At 41.1% G+C, this 24,865-nt stretch overlaps 1 protein-coding gene across 6 annotated transcripts in view; it reads left to right on the forward strand.

Annotated features, from left to right (window-relative positions):
- The window catches only part of LOC129743796 (unconventional myosin ID), a 94,638-nt gene that overhangs the window by 56,332 nt on the left and 13,441 nt on the right, over positions 1–24,865 (forward strand). For all 6 annotated transcript variants that reach the window (XM_055735991.1, XM_055735992.1, XM_055735987.1 and 3 more), the window contains exons 3-6: positions 7,067–7,369; positions 7,647–7,866; positions 21,053–21,278; positions 21,344–21,807. In XM_055735991.1, coding sequence (XP_055591966.1) covers positions 7,067–7,369; positions 7,647–7,866; positions 21,053–21,278; positions 21,344–21,807 — 1,213 coding nt within the window. The remainder of the gene's footprint in view (positions 1–7,066; positions 7,370–7,646; positions 7,867–21,052; positions 21,279–21,343; positions 21,808–24,865) is intronic.

Below are 24,865 nucleotides of genomic sequence, written 5' to 3' on the forward strand. Positions count from 1 at the left end.
GCCTTCTTCAGGATGGTTAGCACGTTGCGTTGTGCCAAGCCACGTGTGTAGAACAGCAACTCAAGTGCTTCGTTCCTACTTGGTTGACTCGGAATCTTCCTATCTGCTATCGTTGATGCCATTTTCCTTCTCGAACTTAGCTTCCCTTTGCTCCACTCGCAACTGCTTGCTTCCGATCCACTCTCACTCAAACTCATGACGGAGGTACCGGCTTCTACATCCGGTTCGAAGGACCATATGTTCCGTGTGGACTGTATTCTAGTTGTGAGGGCTTGGCAAACTACCACTGGTGTGGCACATTTGTCCGCACCCCTCGTGGGATTGGACCTCAAGGGACAACCACGCATGGTTGTCCCACCAGTGGAAGCAGGTTGTTAGAACGCTGTCTGGGGGCCAAGGCTGGGGGGGGGGGGGTCGCGGTCGCCTGGTTGACCGAGATCCAAAATCTTTCGAATGCGGGCTCTGAAAAGAGCCGATTGATTTCAGAATCGGAACAAGAGTGGGAGCAGAGCGAAGAGACCGTGATGATTTACTGCTGCTTCATTGTTTATTTTCTCTTGAACTATTTACACTTTTTTCTAATTCATAATTCATAATTCTCCCTTGCTTGGGAATACGCAGTGCAGTTTGTAAGGAGGTGTTTATCAGGTATCAGGTATCAGAATGGGGGTAGGCTTAATAGCGGGTAGGCTTAATAGGAGGTGTTTAACTGTTGTTTGGACATTACAGGAGGGACAAATGGGTGGATCTGTACGATCAAAAAGGTGTGAATGGGTGAGACGTGTATGCCCAATACGCAATCGGGTTAGGACTATTCTGTCGGCTCTCTTTTTTTGGTCAACCCAGTTTGTCGTGGAATTTTTCACCTCTCTTAATTTGGCATTTCTATTCTGGTTCCACGCGATATCCCAAGCAAGTTGGATTTGGTTTGAAGTCCATTTGTAAGCGTCTTTTTGGGGAATTGAAATTGAGGGTGGTTCTAAGTTCTCACCCGACAGGAGCGCGACCGCTTGTTTTTATAGCGCTCGCTACTCGGGCGTCGCGCATCGGATTTTCTCCATTCTCTTGGTTTCTCCCGTTCTTCAGTCGGCTTGGTGGACTGAACAGATATTTTAACTAAAAATGTTTTGATTGTGAAAGTTATCTTTATTGTTCGACAAAATTACACTTGCTCTTGCATAACAAATGCATTTTCCATTTCCAGACTCTTTTTACAATTCAGTTTATCAATCACAAATTCTTCGAAAATTGGCATTTGTTTTGCCTATATGTCGGTTGCTTATCCGTTTCAGCTGCCTCAATTTTCAATCCTGTTGAAAAAAAACCAAAATGTAAATAGCGACCACACAACAAAATTTTTATTACTTACGAAATAAATATCAGCTTCTCCATCTATCAGATTTTTTTTCTTCATGCACCAACTGTCGGATCCACGCCATATTGAGAACAGTATTCCTTCACACAGATTTTACGTGAATGAGCCATTCAAGTTTACGTGAACTTCACATAGAATGCACAAAATCCCTCTGTACTTGACGGATCACTGGATTCTCACGTAAATGGAATGTGTCTTTGTTTTGACAGCTTTCAACTGTGTGAATTTCACGTAAGGATCAAGTGAATTTTTATTTACTCCCAAGTGCTTCACGTAAACCAAGCAAAAATTCACGTAACGAGAAGCTACATGAAAATACAGGTAAATTTAACGTTTCTTTTTAGGGTTTAGGGGTAAAAAAAACTTCCACTTCAATTTTATTATTAATCACTTTTAATAAAAAAAAAAAAAGGTCATTACAAATTTCCTGCGAATTACAAATATTCTCCAAGAAACAAATTTTAGCTTCAATTTTATTTTGTGTTTCTTGTTCTTCTAATACTCAACTCCACATTCAAAGGGTTTTTTTTATAAATTACACAAGGCCACAAAATTCACATCTTTCCGAAGTGCAAAGAACTTTATAGCTGATTTTCATTAAATTAATTACATCGAAATGTGCAGTTATTGTTTTTTCTTCTATCAGCTTTTCTTTTTTGATATAATCTTTATATGTGTAAAAATCATTTTAGAAAAATCGGAATTAAAACTTTAAAACTTTACAAAAAAAACCAATCAAGGTTTAAATTTAATCATCAACTTTTTCTAAAACCACAAGTTATTTTGACTTCTGTGAAAAAATGTTGATAAGTTTTCTGTTTAAAAAGGAATTTTTACAAATGTTCAACAAAAATTCAATTTTAGATATCTTTTAAGTAAAAAATAAATAATTTTGCAGGCTTCAACAAAAATATTCAATTCTATTAAACCTTTGTATTGTTATGATATTTCTCCAATTTTTAAAAAACTGTTAAATTTATTGTTTTGAGATTATTCATCATCATCATGATCAAAATATTTTTCGTTCTTAGTCGAATAAGGTAAACAAATCCAGAGTCATTTTTTGTTCTTTCATGTAGATTTGTTAGTTAATCAGTTATTAATGATTGATTTCAACCAACACTGATTCATTTTTAAACTTATAAACTCTATAAAACCAAAACTAGAGGCAATTGACAAAATCTATGTAAAGATACAGGAAATTTAGTAAATTTCAGGAAAAATCGAAATCTACCAAATTATTAAAGGCATAAAGTGCTGTTTTCTTTAGCTATCAATTGAATTCTATGAATTAATTTTTGAAGTCGTAAGAAGTTTTATTGAAAAAAAATTCTTCTTAAAAGCATATCTTTTTGATTTTTATAATTGTTCGTATTTTAAAATAACTTTACCGAATTTTTTTGTATAGTTTTTTTTTAATTGTCAAATAAATTGTGGGAGAACAATTTTAATTTTTTGATATATTTAATGATTAGTTTGTAGACTAGTTCACTTTTCGGCTTTTTTCGCTGATCACAACGCCACTTACAGGGTTTGATCCTCATTCATTTTCAAGTACTCTGGCCAAATTTGAGCTCATTTGAGTAAGTTTCCAACGTGCGCTAGGAGTTTTATTGAAAAAAGTCAATTTTTCTGGAAAATTTCCGTAAATGTGTTCTAGCAAGCTGTTGTTAATATAAAATGATAATTTTATAGTGCTCGGTGATTGGTATGACAAGCATTCGTATGGATCTGTTTTAGATAATTGACTAAATCAAACCGAAAAAAAATAAAAATTTATAACCTACCAACTTTTACAGAAAATTTACTTACAAGTTAAGAGCTTAAAATCAGTAGTAAATAGAAAAAAATATTTTCGATATAAACTTTTCATAAAAAGATAGCCTTATTTATAACCTTTAATTTGATGTATAACACTTAATGATCGCAAGAGTGCTAGCAAAGTTATTCAAATATCTATGCAACAAATTTGATTTGATAAAATATTTTTCATTCAAGTTTGCTCCACACCAACTTGTGCACAAGAAAGGATATTTTATTCAATCAAGTACCCCATGACGGGGCCAGGAGTTAAAAAAAGTGCGCGCTTTGATCAAGTTGTAAGCAAGTCCTCTTGATGCCACGTTTTGCAGGTTGCATGATGCTAAAACTTGAATGGAGACAACATTATGATTCAAAGAATGTGATGTGAATGTTTACATATCTTTGCTTGTACTGTTGCGATAATTAAGTGTTACACATCAAATTAAAGGTTATAAAAAAGGCTATCTTTTTATGAAAAGTTTATATCGAAAATATTTTTTTTTCTATTTACTACTGATTTTAAGCTCTTAACTTGTAAGTAAATTTTATGTAAAAGTTGGTAGGTTATGAATTTTAAAATTTTTTCGGTTTGATTTAGTCAATTATCTAAAACAGGTCCATACGAATGCTTGTCATACCAATCACCGAGCACTATAAAATTATCATTTTATATTAACAACAGCTTGCTAGAACACATCTACGAAAATTTTCCAGAAAAATTGACTTTTTTCAATAAAACTTCTAGCGCACGCTGGAAACTTACTCAAATGAGCTCAAATTCGGCCAGAGTTCTTGAAAATGAATGAGGATCAAACCCTGTAAGTGGCGTTGTGATCAGCGAAAAAAGCCGAAAAGTGAACTAGTCTATTAGTTTGTTTGTTTTGTAATTCTCAATTTATGTTTTCTAAAAACAAAATATTTATTAATTTTTAAAAAGAAAAACATAATTTCGACGTTTTATCCTTGTCAGGACTCAGTATTTTGATTGGCAGCGAAAAAATATTTAGAGCTTGAAATTCTAAACCATTTGATATGCATTTTAAAGTTTACAAACGATTCACGTATTTTTATTATTTTCAATCACCTTTTTCGAATCGAGCATGATTTTTTATTAAATCTATGAAAAATTTAAAAAATGATTACATGTAGCAAATTTGAAGCAAAACTTCAATGTTTTTGAAATTTTTTTTTTAATATTTACAACAAAATACATAATTTTGAATATTTTTTATTGACTTACCGGATTTATTGCGCATTTTTGGTGTAGTTATTGTTTCAAGCTCAATTTGAATTTCGAAAACCCCCCATGGACGGGCCCTTCACACGGGCCTGTTATGAATGAATATAAAAACCAAAGTCTTCCAAAGATTCAAAGTTATGATTGGAAAAAAAAATTTTAGATCAAGCTTTTAGAAAAGAAAAAAAATAAAGAAAATTTTGTAATTTACAGCTGAAGTTTCAGCTTTCATTTCAAGGGGTTAAGACATTTTTGAAGAAATGTACTTATCATTATTAAAATTTTCACCAATTTTACAAGGTGTAGCAAAGCACACCGGGTCCGCTAGTTTTTGATAAAAGTAAGAATTTTAAATATCTGTATGTATATTTTGCTTCCAAAAATCATAATATGATTATTCCATTCTTAATCTAAAATTGTAAACTTTAAACTGTGAATCAAATTCTTCACACAAAATTTTCAAGGCTTCACTTAGCAAAATTTCGCTGTTACTTCCGATTAGCAAAAAGGGTTATTTTACTAACGCGATAGCAAAAAGCGGAATTTGCTTCATTTTAGTAATTAAAATGGCGATTTTACTTGATTTTAGTAAAGCGAAAGGTTTTCTAGCCGCTTTGTTTACAGACAGCAGCCGCCGCCAGTTGGCAGACGCAAATAACAAACTGACGCGATAAAGTGCGGTTCCGGAAGCGCGATGCTGGTGGTTCTTGCATGTGGTGGCAAAATGGTAGCCAAATCAATTCCGGATGCGCACAGGTTAGTGTCGATCATGAAGTGTACGGATTTTCCGATTTTCAAATTGCATAATTGTTTGTTTTTTTTCCAGCAGGTTACAAATTCCGGCGAAACCGACGGGTTTTTCTGCAACAGTTCGGAAGTGGATAGCTGGAAATTCAACGCGCTGCACCTGGCACAATCATCGGTGCATGAATGACGATCGGTCGCTTGGGTTTTAATTATCCGGAAGGTGCGTTCCTACACACAAAACTTTCGGGGCTCCACTTAGCAAAATTTCACTGTTACTTTCCGTTAGCAAAAATATTTTTTTACCGTCGAGTTAGCAAAAAGCTAAATTTACTTGATTTTAGTAATTTTAAAGTTTATCTTGCTTGATTTAAGTAAAACGAAAGTTTTTTAGCCGCTTTGTGTACAGACAGCAGCCGCCGCGTGTTGGGAGGAAAAAAACAAACTGACACGATTTAGCGCGGTTCCGAAAGTTCGATTCTGGTGGTTCTAAAGATGGCTAAGTCAACTACGATATACTAGCCTCATCGACGCCGGAAACGTATAGGTAAGGTCAATTATAAATTAAACAGATTTTCCAAATTTTTAAATTCAAAATTGTTTATTATTTTTCTACCAGGTTACAACTTCAAAAAGAAATCCTCAAAAATCTGTAAATGGAAATGGCCGAGACTGAAAACTCAACGAGCTCCATCCGACACACAACTTAGTGCACTCGTTGATAAGAATGGCATTGCATTGCGCTCCTCGGAAGGTGCGTCCCCAAGATCGGAACTTCTGTTCTACAAAGTGTCAAAATTTTTAAGAAAAATGTGAAAAATAAATTAAAAGTGAATGAAATTTGAGTATTGTATTTAATAATCAAACATTCCCCCTAATCACTAGAGATAAAAAACCATAAATTTGGAAATTTCAGGTTGGGCGATCTTTTTCTCCGGTTTTTGCTAGAAAAGTGAGCAAAAATTGCGGCGGCTAAATTTTTCTCTCATTTGCTAAAATTTTAGTTCGAAAAAATTGCTAAATTGATTGCTAAGATTTTAGCTGGTCAAATTTGAGCAAAATTTTGCTAATTTCCGGCCTTGAAAGTTTTGTGTGTAGGATCCAGAAAATTACCTCAAATTGTGTGAAAAGTGTTAGTGAAAAAATGTTTTAAAAAGTATTAAAAAATAAATTCAAGTGATTTTATCCATGCATTCTATTTAATGATCAAATATTCCCTCTAAATTTGCAGAAAAAAAAACAAAAAAATGAAATTTCAGATCCTGCGCGATCTTTTCCAGCGGTTTTTGCTAAAATTTCAGTAAAAAATGCCGGCGGCTCATTTTTCTCTTTTTTGCTAAAATTTGAGCAGAAAAAAATTGCTAAATTGATTGCTAAATTTCTAGCTGGTCAAATTTGAGCAAAGTTTTGCTAAATTCCGGCCTCGAAAGTTTTGTGTGTTCGTTTGAAATCGAATCTGGATCTTATTATTTATTTCGCAATTCCTCTAAATGCAGCATGAAAGATTGTCCAGACACCGAGGATGAAGTCTAGAATTTATCCGGATTTTTTACATCATCACATAATTTAACCTACATAATCTTAGGTTATTTTAATGCAATCAATATCAACCATTCGAAACCCAAAAATCATAAATTTTGCTCAATCAGTATTCATTTACTGAAAAAATAATGAGAACAGATCTTTTTCCAAAAAAAAAACTGATAACAATCCTCACAATTAATGAATATTATTCGTACTACTTGGCCGCCATACCCTTTTCCAGTAAACCCAATCATCAACTCACATGAACAAGCCAAATAAGAGAGGACGACTAGTGGGGGAGTAAGCCGAGACTCGTTACGAACATAACCAGCTCGATTCCACGAAGATAAGTAAAGTAAATTTTCCCCTTTTTGTTGTTACAGGTTCCAGGCAAGTATAATCTACACATACATCGGGGAGGTATGCATTTCCATGAACCCGTACCGGGAAATGAATATCTACGGACCGGAACAGATCAGCCGTTACAAAGGCCGGGAGCTATTCGAGAACAAACCGCACATTTTCGCCATCGCCGATGCCGCCTATCGGGTCCTGAAACAGCGCAATCAGGACACGTGTATTATGATTTCCGGCGAATCTGGGGCCGGCAAAACCGAAGCGTCCAAAATCATCATGAAGTACATCGCAGCCGTCACGAACCAGGGCAAGCAGAACGAAATCGAGCGGTAAGTTTTTCCGATGGGGATTCTAATCCGGGGGGATCATCGAAGGCATGGCAACATTTACTCTACCTACTTTACGGTTCATTATGGGTTGGAAATTGAAAGTGAATGTTTTTTACGTGGAATTTGAAATCTAAAACGATTCTGTTCTGTGCTTTTATCTGCAAGGAATATTATTTTCTGTCTATCATGCAATTTAAGCTGTTAGTTCTGACGCTTGATTCGAAATTTTTGTTCGACAAACTCATTACAACCTGCGTTCATCCCTTCGTATCCACAGAGTTAAGAATGTCCTGATCCAGAGTAATGCCATTCTGGAATGCTTCGGAAATGCCAAGACGAACCGGAATGACAACAGTAGCCGTTTCGGGAAGTACATGGACATCGAGTTCGACTATAAGGGGGACCCGGTTGGAGGTGTGATAACGAACTATCTGCTCGAAAAATCCCGGGTCATTCAGCAGCAAAGTGGGGAAAGGAATTTCCACTGCTTCTATCAGGTATGAATAAGGTTTGGTATCTTTTACACATAATTTGTTGAGAACGGAGTTGTTTCTGTTTCTTCTGAGTTGTTAATGTTTCTAATTGCTTCAGTGAAATTTAGAAACTCTGCTTGAGTAAATATATTGATATGTGAATCAGCTTACGTTATGAGAAAATCGAATGCTAAAAATGGCATATGGGCGTTAGACTGGTCCATATTTGTATGGAATGATTTTCCTAACATTTTTTCAACGTATCTCCAAGATTGGTACCATTGCATTGGTAGTTTACGCAATAAATAAAATCGCAAATTTTTTGATTGACTCTTGTTTCTTATGTAAAATCAGGCACTGAATTCAAAAGTGAAATTGAAAAAAAATCTAAGAAGAACATGGTCTGAGTTATGCTCAAAATATGATATCAGCAGGAGCAGACTTTGAAGCCTAAATCGATAGTAAACAGTCGCCAAAATCAGCAATCGGTGCTAAAATAATACCATAATTTAGTTATGCATTTTTTCCGAGTAATATTAAGTTTCATTTAAGTATCATTATGCTCTAGTTCGATGAAAAACGAATACCAAACCAAAGGGTGATACGGTCAAAATTTGGTCAATATCAACTTGACGTGTTTCTTTCAATTTTGCATTTAAAAAACCTGAACACCCCTCATTTTGAAGGTGTGTGTGTGTGCTTTTTTTTTAGTTGGTAACCACAAGTGGTAAATCCCGGTTTACGGATTGTATTCCAAGGCACGACGAGCCACCGCGTCCCCCCAGTTTGCTACTCTGGGTCCATGGGTACAATGGGTACCCCTCCTCTTGTTGATAAGGGGGCCTGATCCCTCCTCTTACGACTCGAGACCCGACCCTCATCATAAAGACTCGGGTTGACCACCTGACTTCTCCTCTAACGACTTGAGGCCCGACCTCTTATCTTAAGGGTTCGAGGTTTGCCACCTTGCCCGTCGTGTGCCTGATCGAGAGCAGCTTATCCTAGATTCACGCCTGTTCCCGACGAAGACGTCATCCTACTCCGACTCGAATGGCTTACCCGGCGTCGAGAGCCACTCTACCCGTGGGTATTCCCCGAACGTGGAATAACCCTTTCCCAACGATTTCCACTGCGAAGAAGGTCAAGTCTTATCCCCGCAGCTTCTGTCGTTGAGAACCGCCCTACTCAGATACTCCCCGAAGGTGGAGCATCCTACGCACGAACGCGGCGCACCCACGGCATCCGCTACGCAGAAGGTATTGTCTTATCTTTGTAGCTTCAAACCGTGGGGTCGGACGCACTCTACTCGACAGCCCCCCGTCGATGGGGTCAGTCTACTCCGACCGACCGGGACTTGGAACACTACGACTCGGGTATTTCCCGACGGTGACGACATCCTACACCGACTCGAGTGGCTCGCCCGGCGTCGAAAGCCTCTCTATTCGTGGGTATCCCCCGACAGTGGTTAACCCTCTTCCCTCGAGATCAGCTACGAGGAAGGTAAAGTCTTATCCCCGCAGTTTCCCTCTTAGGAAGCGGCACTACTCGGATACCCCCCGACATTGGGGTATCCTACACACGTTCGCGGCGCACCCCTGACCTCGGCTACGCAGAAGATGTTGCCTTATCTTTGTAGCTTCGATCAAGGGATCGGACGCACACTACTCAGATGCTCCCCGTCGATGGAGTCATCCTACACCGTTCGCGGACTGCCGTTGGTTCCAGCTCCTCTGCAGGGCAGTCATGATCCGGGTGAACCCATCGCTGACCGCATGCCAAGTGTTGGAATCCGCACACATCCTCCGTACGACGTTATCTGCTCTCGTGTCGGGTCCACAGGCGGCAAATTTGGAAGTACGTACCACCGCAAACCTCGGACAAACAAACACCACATGCTCGGGTGTTTCCTCTTCGTCACCACAATCTGGGCAATATGGCGAAGCCACACGTCCAAACCAATAGTGGTACTTCATGAAGCATCCATGACCAGTCAGAAGTTGCGTCATATAGAAGTCCACTTCACCGTGCCTTCTTCCTATCCAGCTCCCGATGTGCGGGATCAGACGATGGGTCCACCTTCCTTTCGTTGACCTGTCCCACAGCTGCTGCCAGTTGGACATCGAGTCCTCATTGGTGAGATCTCGTACATTGGGCGTGTCTTTGTTGTCGTAGCAATAGACATCCTCCTCAAGCAAAACCGAGATGGGCATGACACCCGCTACTACACAGGCGGCTTCGGACGACATGGTCCGGTATCCGCTGATAACCCGCAGGTTCATCAGCCGCTGAACGCTGCTAAGTCGCTGCAGGTTACAGTTTCTTCCTAGGGCCTGCCTCCAGGCCGCTGCTCCGTACCGCAAGATCGATGTGGTCACACTTGCCAGGATCCTCCTTTTGCTACTTTGGAAGGCCGAGGAGTTCGACATCATCCGTGTGAGTGCGGCCGTGGCCTTTGCCGCTCTCTTGCACACGTAGTCGACATGGCTCGTAAAACTGAGCCTGTCGTCAATTATCACCCCTAGGTACTTGATTGCGCGTTTGGACACGATGTTGCACGGTCCAACGGCAATGGTACCTGTTTGTGGTGAGATAAGGTTGGTGATTAGTAGTACTAATGTAGTACTAATTAGTAATTAGTGTTCCGAAAATCACTCATTTTCAATGAATGTTCCTGATTGCACTTCGCAACTGAACGTACAGCGATCAGGTATTGTTATTGATTGCTACTGGACTTAACCGATCATCGATCGTTCTATTCATCGCTAAAATACAGATCACCTCTTACTTACTTACTTAATGATCCCGCGCCGATCCTCCGGTGCATAGGGCCGTGGTAAAAGACCTCCACTGTTGACGATCCGGAGCCAGCGTCTTCACCTGGTCCCAGTCAAGATTCCGTCGACAGTTCGGATTTCAGCGGCTAGGCTTCGCCGCCACGAATTTCTGGGTCTGCCTCTTCTTCGATGACCTTCTGGATTCCAATCTAGCGCCTCTCTGCAAATCTCGTTTTCATCTCTTCGCAGCGTGTGCCCAATCCATCTCCACTTACGTTCCCGAATCTCGATTTCCAGCGCCTTTTGATGACACCGGCGATGTAGTTCCTCATTCGAGATCCAGTTGCCAGGCCACCAAGCGCGGATGATATTCCGCAGGCAGCGATTTACAAATACTTGCAGTTTTCGCGTCGTTACCGCATATGTGCACCAAGTTTCGCACCCGTACAGCAATACGGATTTGACGTTTGAGTTGAAGATTCGGATTTTTGTTCGTAGAGAGATCTGGCGTGACCGCCAGATGTTTCGGAGAGTCGCAAACGCAAATCGGGCCTTTCTGATCCGTGTTTCGATGTCTTTTCTGGTACCACCATCAGGCGTAATCTGGCTACCAAGATACTGGAAGCACTCCACTTTCTCAACTTGTTGCCCAGCTACCATGAAACTGGAGGGATTTCCTGTGTTGATCTCCATCGACTTGGTCTTTCCGACATTGACTTTGAGACCTGCTGCCTTGGAACTTTCGGTGAGGTCGTCGAGTTTGCTCTGCATATCTGGTTGTGTTTGGGCGAGCAAAACAATATCGTCAGCCAGATCAAGGTCGTTCAGTTGCTCCATTGTTGAAGGATTCCACGGCAATCCTCGGTTCGGTGCACAGTCAATCGATCCAATCAGAATCTCATCCATTACGATAAGAAAAAGTAGCGGTGATAGAATACATCCTTGTCTCACTCCAGCAGTTACCGGGATTGGTTCGGACAAGACACCGTCGTGCAAGACCTTGCACGAAAATGCCTCATACTGTGCTTCGATGAGATGGACTAGTTTCTCTGGGACCCCTCGTCGCCTTAGAGCCGCCCAGATGTTTTCATGGTTAAGTCGGTCGAATGCTTTTTCGAAATCAACGAACACCAGCAGAAGAGAGTCCTGAAATTCGTTGATTTGTTCCAGTATGATTCGTAGCGTTGTGATGTGGTCCACACATGATCGTCCGGATCGGAATCCAGCTTGTTGCCGTCGGAGTGTAGCGTCTATTTTCTCCTGGATCCTGTTCAGAATCACTTTGCAGAGTACTTTGAGGGTTGTACAGATCAACGTTATGCCTCGCCAGTTACCGCACTCTGTCAGGTCTCCTTTCTTCGGGACCTTTACGAGGATACCCTGCATCCAGTCGGCCGGGAATGTTGCAGTATCCCAGATGTCAGCGAAAAGACGGTGCAACATTTGTGCTGATAGGGCAGGGTCGGCTTTCAGCATTTCAGCAGGGATGCAATCGATCCCAGGTGCTTTGTTGGATTTCATGTTTTTGATTGCCGCTTCTATTTCAGCCAGCGAAGGCGCTTCCGAGTTGACGCCATTTATGCGACTTACTGTTGGCGCTTCGAGCTGCAGATTCTGTTGGCCATCGCTATTCGTGACTCGGAAGAGTTGTTCGAAGTGCTCAGTCCATCGTTTGAGCTGATCTGTTCGATCGGTCAATAACTGACCTGCTCGGTCTTTTAGCGGCATTCTTGCATTAGTCCTTGCACCAGTGAGGCGGCGAGAAATGTCATAAAGTAATCGGATATCTCCATTGGCGGCGGCTCTTTCTCCCTCTTCGGCTAGGGAGTTTGTCCAGGCTCTCTTGTCTCGTCTACAAGCTCGTTTAACTGCCTTTTCCAGCTCCGCATATCGTAAGCGGGCGGCTGCTTTGGCTGACCCGGTACATGCCTGCTCAATTCCGACTTTCGCCTTTCTCCGATCATCGACCATCCTCCAAGTTTCATCCGTCATCCATTCACTCCTTCTTCCACAAACTTTACCGAGAGTACCATGGCTCGTCGTGATAAAGGCATTCTTGATTCCACACCACTGTTCTTCGACTGTTCCGTCTGTCGGCAGCTCCGAGGCTCGGGATTCTAGCTGTTCAACGTATGCCCTTTTCACCTCTGGATTCTCCAACCGGCGGACGTCGTATCGACACCCGACTTTCTCCTCGCGCCGTTGGACACGTGCAACTCTCAGTCGTATCTCGCCAAGGACGAGGTGATGGTCAGATGCAATGTCTGCGCTTCGCTTGTTGCGGACATCAAGAAGGCTCCTTCTCCATTTTCGGCTGATGCAGATGTGGTCAATTTGATTTTCTGTTCGGCCATCTCGGGATACCCAAGTGACCTTATGTGCTGGTCGATGGGGGAAGAGCGATCCACCGATCACCATGTTGTTGTTGCCACAAAATTCTACAAACAGCTCTCCGTTTTCGCTCATCTGTCCTAGGCCATGGCGCCCCATGATGCGCTCAAGGTCCTGATTGTCGGAGCCAATTTTTGCGTTGAAGTCGCCCAAATGGATTTGAATGTCACCCTTCGGAATTCTCTCAACCACGCTGTTCAGTTGACTGTAAAACTGCTCTTTCTCCTGCAAGTCGGCAACGTCAGTTGGCGCATAACACTGGACCATTGTAAGGTTTCTAACCCGTGTTCTAAATCTGGCTACGATTATTCTTTCGTTTATCGGTTCCCATCTAATGAGGGCCGCGTAGGCTTGCGGGCTTAACAGGAAACCAACTCCTCGTTCCCGAGTAGCATGTTCTCCTCGTATGCCAGAGTAAAGCAGGACTTGCCCGGATTGTGTCTTGTGTTCTCCAGTATTAGGCCAACGGACTTCGCTCAGTCCCAGAATTTCAAGCTTGAGGCGGCTAGCCTCTCTAGCAAGTTGTTCCAGTTTGCCTTGTTGGGCAAGGGTTAAAACATTCCAAGTTCCAATTCGTGTCCGTGTTTTCATGCTAAAAGTCGTCGCCAAAGTTCCAGGTCGGTCATTTCTTTCGGATTCCGTAACAATTTTAAATCGGGAGCAGTAGGTTGTTAGCCTAAAGTCCCTACACACAAAACTTTCGAGGCTCCACTTAGCAAAAATGAGCTGTTGCTTTCCGTTAGCAAAATTTTTTTTTTACTGTCGAGTTAGCACTTTCCCAAATTGTCATGACTTTTGCTCAATTTGAGTAAAAATAACCAATTTACTACTAATTTAAGCATTTGAAGTAGCATGGACTCAAACTTTTAGCCTGTGCTCAAACCACGTTCTTTATGTGCTCAAATTTTAGAAAGGCGACACAGGCGGGAACCTGTCAGATTATTCTTGTTTTTGTTTTGCACCGCGCGCGGGTAAAAAGATTTTTGTTCCGCTCCTCGGTTTTTCGTCGTTTAATTTGAATTTGAATTTGGTAAGTAGTACATAAAATAGTGGTTAAAAGGAAAAAATAACAGAAATATTAAGCTTTCCAATCCTCAAATCGGCATCGACTAACCAGGTTTCCGAACTTTTCCAGGATCAACAGCAGCTCGTGTTAGGGAATGCTGCAGAAGTAGCCGCATTCTCCCTCCAGCGGAACGGTTACCGGTTCGGTAATCAGTGGAAAATCGCGGAATCCTAACACTGCACATACCGGTACACGATAACCAGAAAGGAGGAGAAAAGTGTGAAGCGCAAAACCGAACCCGGAAGCAGCAGTAGTGGTTCCGCCGGGTGGTGTGGTTTACCTGTTGGTGGTCAGTGTTTCTTACTATGAGCTAGCAAAAAAAATAGACTGTCTACCTATTATAGTTTTATTTCTATTCTATAAGATCCTAATATGAAATGCACTTAACTAAATTATTTCTGTTTTTCAGATTTCATTGGTGGAGATGTATAGTAAAAGCTTCAAGAACGCGATGATGGAATACACTTTTCGAAACTCGCGGAGTGATGCGAACAAAAATAAAAGAGAAGATAAAAAATCAAATCTCACTTTTTAATATTTGAAAACCTTTCCATTGAAAATAATTTAATTTTGGATTTTACTCAAATTCTAGCAAACGTTAGAAAAATAAATTTTGCTAAAATGTTAGCAAACAAAGGTTTTTGTTTGCTTGAAAATTAGTAAACATTCAGTCAGGACACATTTTGCTATTTTGCTAAAATTTTAGTAGAAAAAAATTGCTAAATTGATTGCTAACTTTCTAGCTGGTCAAATTTGAGCAAAATTTTGCTAATTTTCGGCCTCGAAAATTTTGTGTGTATCCCGCGATGGGGCTGCCATCTTGGACTTAGCTGGCGGGAGCCGCATTTCGTAAATTCAGCCGCTCGCTGCGAGACAGACGCTGTTTGAGCCGCCCCTGACCTGGAGAACAGACGCTCGGTTGTTGTTGCACGCCGCCCCTGACCTGGGGAACAGACGCGTGCGGCCACCTTCTCAGTCTGCATGCGACCAAAGCATCCACCGGGGTTGGGTACCCGATCTCCGCTTAGGTTACTCGCACCCCAGCCGGCACCGCGGGGAGGTAGAGATAGGAGTTGTGAATAAGAGGTGATATGACCACTATGGGGTCTCGTGTTGCACATTATCCACCGTTTACCAGCCAATCGCACGATGCTATCTGTCAAAACAGTGCAGCACTATCATCAAATTGGAATCTCACCATTGAGCGATGCATACGGCGAATCATGTTGGGCTAGGATCGGGAGGGAATGGTTCAGGCAGTGAGCGAGTGATACATGTAACCGATCATTAGCAAATGTTGTTTGATTTTAAACATAGCCAATTAATAAATTTATTTGATTTTACAGCTTTTTTTTTACTACAGTAAGAATAAAATCAAACTGTAGTTGTGTTTGTGATGGAAAGATGGTCACTTCCGCCGTCTTTTCAATTTCTAATCAGCCAGTCGGATACTGAGTGAATGACATTCAGAATGGATCAGTTGGTATCTCAGTCATCTCCGATATGCGATGTTTGCAAACCCGATGATTCTGAATGATGGGACTCGGTTCGCATCGCTAAGTAGAGCGCTGATCGAGATTGCATACCAGTCGGGCGAAGCAGTTGCGAGAGGCGCTATCCCATTATACAATCAGAATGTATCCAACAGGAAACGCATCCTGAGTGTTTATTTTGATTGATTTTCGGAACATTGATTAGTACCATCTCGGTTTTGTGGTGGGCTAGACGCAGGCACTTGGAGTGCATCCAGCTTTCCACTGCCTGGATAGCTACCGTGGCCAGTAGCTCAACCTCCGCTGTTGAGGAGCCTCTCGCCAAGAGGACTATATCATCCGCAAATCCTACGAGTTCAGCTCCCGATGGAAGGCTCGTTCGTAGGAGTTCGTCGTAAGTGATATTCCACAGAACCGGGCCGAGTATTGACCCCTGTGGAACACCCGCTGAGACCTCTGTGAGTCCTCACAATCTAATTGTTCCGATGCATAGTCCGCCTGAAGCAATGTCCATTCCGTGCCCTGAATTCTTTTTTATTTGTTGATTATTAAGATTATTGTTATGACGAAAATTTACAGAAAATCACTTACTTTTCATGATCTGGATTCATTGATCAAGGATTCAATATGATTAACTCGAAAATTCGATTGAGTTACAAGCAGTGATTGAAATCCTCAACCATTTTCTCATCAGAGGCATTCAAAATACACACTTTGAGGCCTCGTATAGTAATACAGGAGACGATACATATACATTCATTCAAACCTCCCCCCATGAGGAGGATCTGCTCCGAGAGCCACTATCCGTTCGCTGCTCAGAACGAACTCTCTCAACGTTCGGTCGCTACATGATGCATGAAATAGACGAGGCACACATACTCATTTACATTATTGAATTTGATGGACTCAAGCCGATATCTGCGTTGAGGAGAACATCTTCAACCTCGCCGCAAAGGTTGAGGCAACAACGACAACAACCGAACTTATGGAGGCCCGCAACGTATGGTGCAAAGAGAGGGTGGGAAAAGAAACGAAAAAACTAGCTGCCTGCGTGCGGTTGCTGTGCAATAATAGCAATAGCAGAAAAACCTCGGGTATTCGATCCAGGCACAAACGAGGAGACTCGGGTTTGCTCTGCCTTTTGAATTCGGTTCCGTCAAGAATGTAACAGGAGATGAGTGAGAGCCATTCGTTTGGTTTTTTGGATTCGCTGCCTCGAATGTATATTGCTTCTTGAAGGCGGGCCATGTGAGAGCGTATGCATCATCGGTTTTGTCGTTTTCGCTGCCTCAAAGCAACCTTTGCTTCCGAGTAAAGCGTTGAGCGAGAGATGGTTGATCAATTCATGCTCAGCAAAATTCAATCACTGGTTACAAGGGAAAAAAGATTTTTTTTTTAAACGCGTTCGGCTGCAATGTTGGTCGCTTTCAAAAATGGCGATGAAAAGACGTCAAATTATTCAACCATTTTCTAGTTTATACTCGAGAAGTTCCAAAATGGTTGAAATTTATTATGGAAAAATTCATAAAAAATAACCATATTGGTAGTTTTGAGGCAAATGTCATAAAATGGTTATTTTTAAACCAAATATGGTTAGATAAAAACGAGCGTGTGCCACAAAATATTCAATGCAAAGTAGGTTGATCCTAAAGAAAAATGTTAAAAAAGCCTTCGAACTTTTTTAGGAATTTTCAACTTTCAGTACATTCCCGGAGAAATATCTGTCAAGAAATCTAAAATGCACTAAATATTGTTCTCAAAAAGAGACTTGTTTTTTTCTATCCTTAAATTAAGTTTTGAATTAACTTTCTTGACCGAGCAGCTATTGGGCTTGGGCCTGCTGAAAAGAATAAAGCTTGCTCTTTACTCTTACACAGATTTCCATAAGAATGAAAGCTAATCGGAGTGAAATTGGGGTGAAGGCATTTGCTTTCTCTGTTCAACACATGAGAAATCTTATACCGAGGTGTCGAGCGCGCCCATTGCCAATACGAAAAATATCGCCGCATCCCATTTCTCGTTCGTGTTATCGCGCCGCACTAAATTTTCAATTGGGAAGTTCGGACTAATGGAAATCGTTATTGTATAATACCGATTTATGCGGGTTCGACTTCCGACAAACTTCCAACAAGGGAAAATAAACTACGAGATTGTTGGAAGTCGGTGATGTGTTGTAAGTCAAGTTGACTTAGTCAACCATTGACGTTTATAAAAAAAATATTTGATATGCTCAATAAAATGTTATACACAGGACCTGCGAACTGTCACCACAAAAGGCAATTACGTCATCGTGAAAAAAATCTTAGAAACTAACTAGAAAGCACATCGTGGGATAAAACGTCAAAACTATAAACGCAACATACCGAAACAATGATTTTACGAAATATAATAATTGGAACATCAAATATTTAGTAACATGTCCATCGTATTTTTTTCAACTAACCACGCAATGAGAAAAAAATTGATGTTGCTAAATTTGTCGAAAATTTCGCTTTTTTAAATACTCTTTTTGACATTATTATTGGTCAAACGCCTTCAAGTATTCAACGAAATTCAATTTCTTGGCAGATATCGCTGAAAATAAGGCGGTTGATAATTATTTCGAATCGAATATTGGTACGCCTTTTAAACTTGAAAAAGGACGAAATTTGTTATAATTATAAATTTTTATCATAATTTGGGAATCAGCAAATAAAAGAATGACATTTCGTTCTGATATTCATGTTTTCTCAAAAGTTAAGGGCATCCGCAGCAATCGCGAGTATAGTGAAAATGCTCACGCGTTTGATCACTTTTAAACCGCACCGGGGGTTAGTATGTGGGTGAGCAAAATAGGGCCGTTGCCGTCGGGACCGACAAAATCACCAAATTTGCTCACTAGAAAGGGGCGAGAGCAAACATGCACTGAAAAAAATCTACCATTTAAGGCTAAGTTCAACAAACGATGTTTATTAAAATTTTGTAATTTTGGTAAACAATTTGTTGATTAATTAAGCAATTGTGGCTTTTCTTTTGATTCGTTCGAACGTGCGGACGGAATTTTGTTCGCGGGGGGATCGGAAATGTGTCGAAAATTATATAGAGCCATTTTGGAAGTATTCTGTGCTGGGTCGAAAGAGGTGAAAATTTAGGCCCTCGGAATCGGTGGCCCAGGGTTTGTTCTTCGCAGCCGAGTGGGTCGTCGGAATTAGCATAATTTTGAACAGTGCAGAACTTGCAATTGACCAGCATCGAGTAACAACAACGTAAGCAATGCAGGTAAGTGAAAAAACTGTTTATTTAGCGAAAATTTATTTTTTTAAAATTTTTTTCTACCCTCCGTACAGGTTGGAAAAGTATAGGCAGCAGATAGAAAAAAAAACTTCACTGTCTGACCGGGGCCATGAGCAGCATCTTTAGCAGATAAGTTTGAACCGGGGCAATGACGCATACAATCCTCCTTCTCGCTGCGCTGCACCAGGGAAAACGGTTCCGACTCACTGAAGCCAAAGTCTTGAACCAGCGCAGCGGCGGAAAACCTCCTGTTTGATCGTGGAACTCCACAGCAGCTGGCATATTTCGCGCAAGTTCCGCTGAATTTCGGATGATTCCGGCTGACACTGCACAGAATTCACTTAAGTTCTAGCTGCATCCGCAACCTGACCCGGTTGCTGGTCGCTCGAAACTGCGTGGCCCTGTTGCTGCTGTATGGCATCTTCAACCAGCATGTCGACTTTGGCGTCACATAACGGATAGCAGTTAACCCGTCGAATAACCTCCAACAATCGCTATGCATAATAATAATTAATAATTAATAAAAATGATAATAACCGAAATTGAAGCGAAAAAACTATCGACTCCGAAAATTTATTCGATCAGTAAATTTAATTTAATATTTTCTGTTAAAGTTTTCTCAGTGCAATGCACAATTTAAAAATAATATGCTTCCACCCGGTGCGCGAAAGAGTGTGTATACCAAAATCGGTCCGCTGAAATGAGCAAAATCGGGCCGCGTATACTCTCGTATTGGTGCGTTTGCTCTAACACAATCATAAACATAAGCGTAAAACACGTGGTCTTGGTTGCATTCTGCCCATTTTTATATGATTGTTTTTAGTTTAAAAAAATGTGGGAAGTTAGTGAAATACCATCAACTGGGGCAACATGCAACACTTTTCAACTTCGATGGCTTCTGAAAAACTCACGTCCACAGATAATCATGACCTTAATGCATCAAAAGTTTTATGGTTGATGGGACATCAAACTGAGGTAGTCAGAAAAATTATTGTTATCTTCAGATATTTTAAATTTTTTGTAAACATGCGATTTTAGAAAAAGGGGTAACTTGCAACAAACTTTGATGAAAAATCTAATGAAAACGTATGCGTACACAATTTTTACAAAACCGTACAAAGGCATTACGCATAAAAACACCAATTGCAGTAATTTCTGGTTTTAATGAAACTAATTTTAACATGTTTTCTGAATATAATAGCTTTATTAGAGGGACATTTTGGGGGTAAACAATACAACAAAAAATCTACTGCAGTTTTATCAGATTGTTTTGGCTGGTTTACCATGAAACCTTATAAATTACAAGTTTCACACAAATTCGACAAATCCCTCTCTTTCCAAGAATTATAGTCGATTTAGTGAACTTTTCACCTAAGAAATGATAGAAAAGATTGTTGGCCATAATACCTACATATAAATGAGGAAAAACATCATTCGAAGCCATTAGCATATTTTGAGAAGTAATGTCATGTGCCATCTAATACCGCTGGTGCGTCTTGTACACTTTACCCTAATTTTTGCTTAGTATCAATTTGAAAACCCTCCATGGATGGGTCAGGGGGCTGCAATGATAAAGGATTTGTCTATGTATCGTGCGACCAACATCTATTTGCTAAGTGTTAATGAATCTTGTTTTTACGCTTTTTTTCCTCAGATTTAAGCTTTTTTCTCAAATCTAAGAAAAAAGCTTAAATCTGAGGAAAAAAAAACTTAAATCTGACAAAACAGCTTAAATCTGAGAGATGTGCTTCACGCGGGTTGAGAAGAATTGCATAGGGCCTGAGGGGAGAAAAACAATTTTGGCCGGCACTCGTTTCTCAAGAAAGTTGATTTTTTGCAATTTTTTTTTTCGAGATAACACCATCTGCAGATATTGGCGTTTTAATTAAAAATATCGATTTTCGATTTTCTTTGGTCTCCCCCTCCCTTCCTCTTAGGTGAGTTTTGAGGTAGTTTTGACAAAATTTGTTCTGTGATACTATGCGTAGTACTGAGCCCTTCTACCGCCCCCTTGTAGGTTCTAAACGTCTCTCGGGGGCAGAAGGGACCACTGTGAAAACCTCCGGGCTAGAGTTATTAAATTTGATAATTTTCTCTATCTGAATCTTTAGTAACGCAAGGTCATTACAGTTTCTTTAAAATTGATTCACTCTACGTTGCTGACAATCAACTTCGACTTTAGAACTTATAAAAATTCAAACTTCTCTTTACAGCTATTACGCGGTGCAACGGATGCAGACTTGAGGCAGTACCAGCTGAGTAGAAATCCATCCGACTACCATTACACCAACCAAGGCAGCGTAGAAGTGTTGTCGGAAAAGAATGACTATAAAGCTACAACGGGAGGTTTGCGGGCTCTGGGATTCAGCAACGACGAGCTGTCGATCGTTTGGCGAACGGTTGCCGCCGTTTTGCATCTGGGAAACATCGAGTTCAAAAGTGAGTTTCAACATATTGACGGTTTTATTTTTTAAAATTGAAGTAAAATTATATTTTACTCATAGCACAAGACGAACAGATTCAGATTGCAAACCGGAACCAGTTAAAACCGGTGTCCCAGCTGCTGGGCGTCACCGAGGAAGAAATGCGTCGATCGCTTACGGAGCGGGTCATCGCAGCGCGGGGTGAGATCATGACCAAAACGCACGACACGGTCCAGGCCGAATTCGGTCGAGATGCCCTGGCTAAGGCCATCTACGACCGGCTATTCACCTGGATCATCCAGCGCATCAACAAAGCCATCGTAGTGCCCGGAAGCAGTACCCAGAAACGGTACAACCGGGTTATCGGAGTTCTGGATATCTACGGTTTCGAGATATTCGATCGGAACAGTTTCGAGCAGTTCTGCATCAACTATTGCAACGAAAAGTTGCAGCAACTGTTTATCGAGCTGGTGTTGAAACAGGAACAGGAAGAATACCGCCGAGAGGGTATCGAGTGGACCAACGTGGACTATTTCAACAATCAGGTGAGTGCGGTGTGACCGCCACACTGTTTTTATGACTGATAAAACGGCAATTGATATTTGATTAGCTTTTGAATGGTGACGGTTGAAGAACTGGGTTGATAAGATTATAGACCGCACACAATAAGTGATGTGTCAACTTTATTGAGAGCTGAACATTAGCTAGAAATATTGTAAGATAATTCTGGCTATAATATGGTTATAACATCAAACCGGATAGCGACAGTTTAAATATTTATTAGCGACACTTTGTACTAAAACATGGATCATCTTAAATCTCGACGCAATAAAAGGGGTCTAACTCGGAGCTATGTAAACGAAATTTAAATTTTTTGTACTCAAAATGTAGGTTTTTTATTGCTGAAAATAATAAAAAAAAAATATTCCGACATAGTTTTGATGAAGTTTCGAACTTTTCGTCGAACACCACTCATAATAGTTTGGACACCCTGACCTCAGCGGCAATTTTATTCCAGCATCTCTTCATCCTGTTGCATCCCGATTCGTCCTACCATTTTCTTCATCTTCTGCTTGACAATAGCCCAATACTTTTCGATAGGGTGGAATTGAGGGCTGTTGGGTGGGTTGAGTCCTTTTCGACAAAATCCACCCTGTTGTCCCGATACCACTGTAAATAGACCTCTTTGCTGTAGTTGCAGCTTGGTCAAAACTTTACTGGTCCTTTGTGAGATCTAATGTACGGATGATTACATTTTCTCAGGCACTCCCGCTTGTACCTCTTGAAGTTCATGGTCTCACAAAAACCGGAGATTTTTCGTCCGCAGCTGTAAATACCTTGCCAGATCCAACACTTTCTTGCAAACTTATTGGCCAAAACGAATTTGAACTTGCCAGGGACATCACCTCGACCAGTGGCTTTATAAAATTTTTGGCCAGGAAGCTGCCCAAAATCCATCTCCACGTTCGTTTCGTCATCCATGAGGATGCATCCTTTGTACTTCGTTAGAACCTTGGTGTATAACTTCCGGACACGTCCTTTAGTTACAACATTCTGCTTCAATGTCCGGCTTGATTGCTTTCTGGCCCGATAAGATCGTATTCCTTCGCGAAGACGAATCCTTCTGACGGTGCACCGGTCGGTATTAAATTTCTTGGCGATGTCATAGTCCGACTGCCCTGGGACTGACAAATAAAGAAATTGATATTTGTTCCAGCCTTATTGAAACACAAACTGTTAAACTGTCGAAACCTCTTTACCCATTTGGCCGATCGAATTCGTTTTACCCGTATTAAGACTTTTAGTAATACTTGGGTTGGGCAGTACTCCAACCCAGTCCCATCCTTTCTCTCACAGAAGTAAGAACGCCACAAAAAATCTCTTGGTAGAGTTTGCCAATGGGGAATCCCGGACGGCCCATTTGTAGGGTTGATTTTATTTAATTTGTTTATACTTTTTATATTTTTCCACGGTGACTACGAGAATAGGGTAAGAACTCACAAAGTTCATCCGAAGTGACGTTTTTCACTGTCGTAATTTCTGGTCTCTTTACCACGGCCGCTACCGATTTGGGTTCGTGTCGACATTCGTATTCCGCCTCAATTTTGACTTCTGACTCCCAACTGCGAACTGCGTCGGTCAGGCTGTTTACAGAGCCTCCTTCATGTCAGTTTTTATGAGCCAGTCTTCTAACTGCCTTGTTGGTTGCGCCTTTCGAGATTGCTCTCGAGATATTCTCCATCTCAACGTCCGATGAATAATTGCAAATTTTGACCGCTTGCCCCACTCGGTAAATGAATTCAATGTGGTCTTCGTTGGCTTTTTGTACGATGTTGGTGAGCTTACTCCTTTGTGCCAGGACGTACGACTTTGAGTTAAAGAAGCCGTCGAGCCTTGCGATTGCATTGGAATAAGGTGTTCTTTTCTCGTCGGGCATTTCAGGCGTCGTTATAGTGGTGGAAAGCACTTCTAAGAGTCTAGGTACAGCTTTGATTCTAAAAATATCCCAGCGGTTTTGTTCATCTGTGGCCCTGGCCAGGTTGAAGGAGGACGTTAAGATTGTCTTCCAATGCTCATAGGAGCCTTTGTCAATTTCTGTACCGGGATTAGCTGGCGCACATTCGGGAATGGTAGGAACGTTCAAAGTTGTTCCATCCCAAGGTGTGCCAACTCTGCCAACTGAAATATCCGGACTGTCACGAACCTTCGCTTAGGCAGCTCTGAGTGAATCATTCTCTTGTTGTAAAGAGATATTAGCCATTGTTATGGCTTTGATTTTAGATTCACATTCTGCTTTGGTCCTTTGCAGTTCCTTTTTAACTTCGTTCCTTTGATCCATCATCGTGTCCCTAAACGATTTATACTCTTTTCTGTAAATAGAAAATAAAAACAAAAAAAAACCTTATTAGGGTTTTTTTTTCTCACTGCGCTATCCAGGTTATCCGACTTTCCCACGGAAACCGGCGCTTCTAAGCACATTCAAGCCACCGTCTTCGCATCGGTGACTAATGCTTTTTCTCCCATCCGACTGTTAATCGGATTTTTTTCCAAGCGCATACAAGTCTCCGCTTTCTCATCGGAAACTAACGCATTGAAATGATTCTCAAAACATTCTAACTATTCGCCTCGTCACGGAGTCGAATAGAACTCAACGTACCGATTCATTGAGGTTGCCGTAACGGCTGCGCCATTGTCGAGATCTTCCGTTGAGGATCCCGGGTTTGCCGTCTTCTTCGATGGAGGAACCGTCTTTTTGGATGGAGGAACCGTCTTCTTAGGTGGAGGATCTGTCTTCTTGGATGTAGGATCCGTCTTCTTGGATGAAGTTACCGTCTTCTTAGGTGGTGGGAGAACCATTTGGTTATTCATCCTGATGATGCTCACGACACAAGAATCGTTGTCGTAATTTCTCAATCCATAATGAATTGAATTCAAGATTTACTCTTTTGTATGATTGGCAGCAGTGAAAACTGCTGAACCAATCTTGACCAAACTCTTTCTTACGGGTATACTTTTCCCGATGTTGCCGCTTCAAGAATAGTTAAACGAATGAGTTCAATCATTTTTTTCCGGGAATTTAACAGCATGCTGTCATTCATCCCT

The sequence above is a fragment of the Uranotaenia lowii genome, chromosome 2, assembly GCF_029784155.1.
Source record: "Uranotaenia lowii strain MFRU-FL chromosome 2, ASM2978415v1, whole genome shotgun sequence".
NCBI classification, from domain to species: domain Eukaryota; kingdom Metazoa; phylum Arthropoda; class Insecta; order Diptera; family Culicidae; genus Uranotaenia; species Uranotaenia lowii.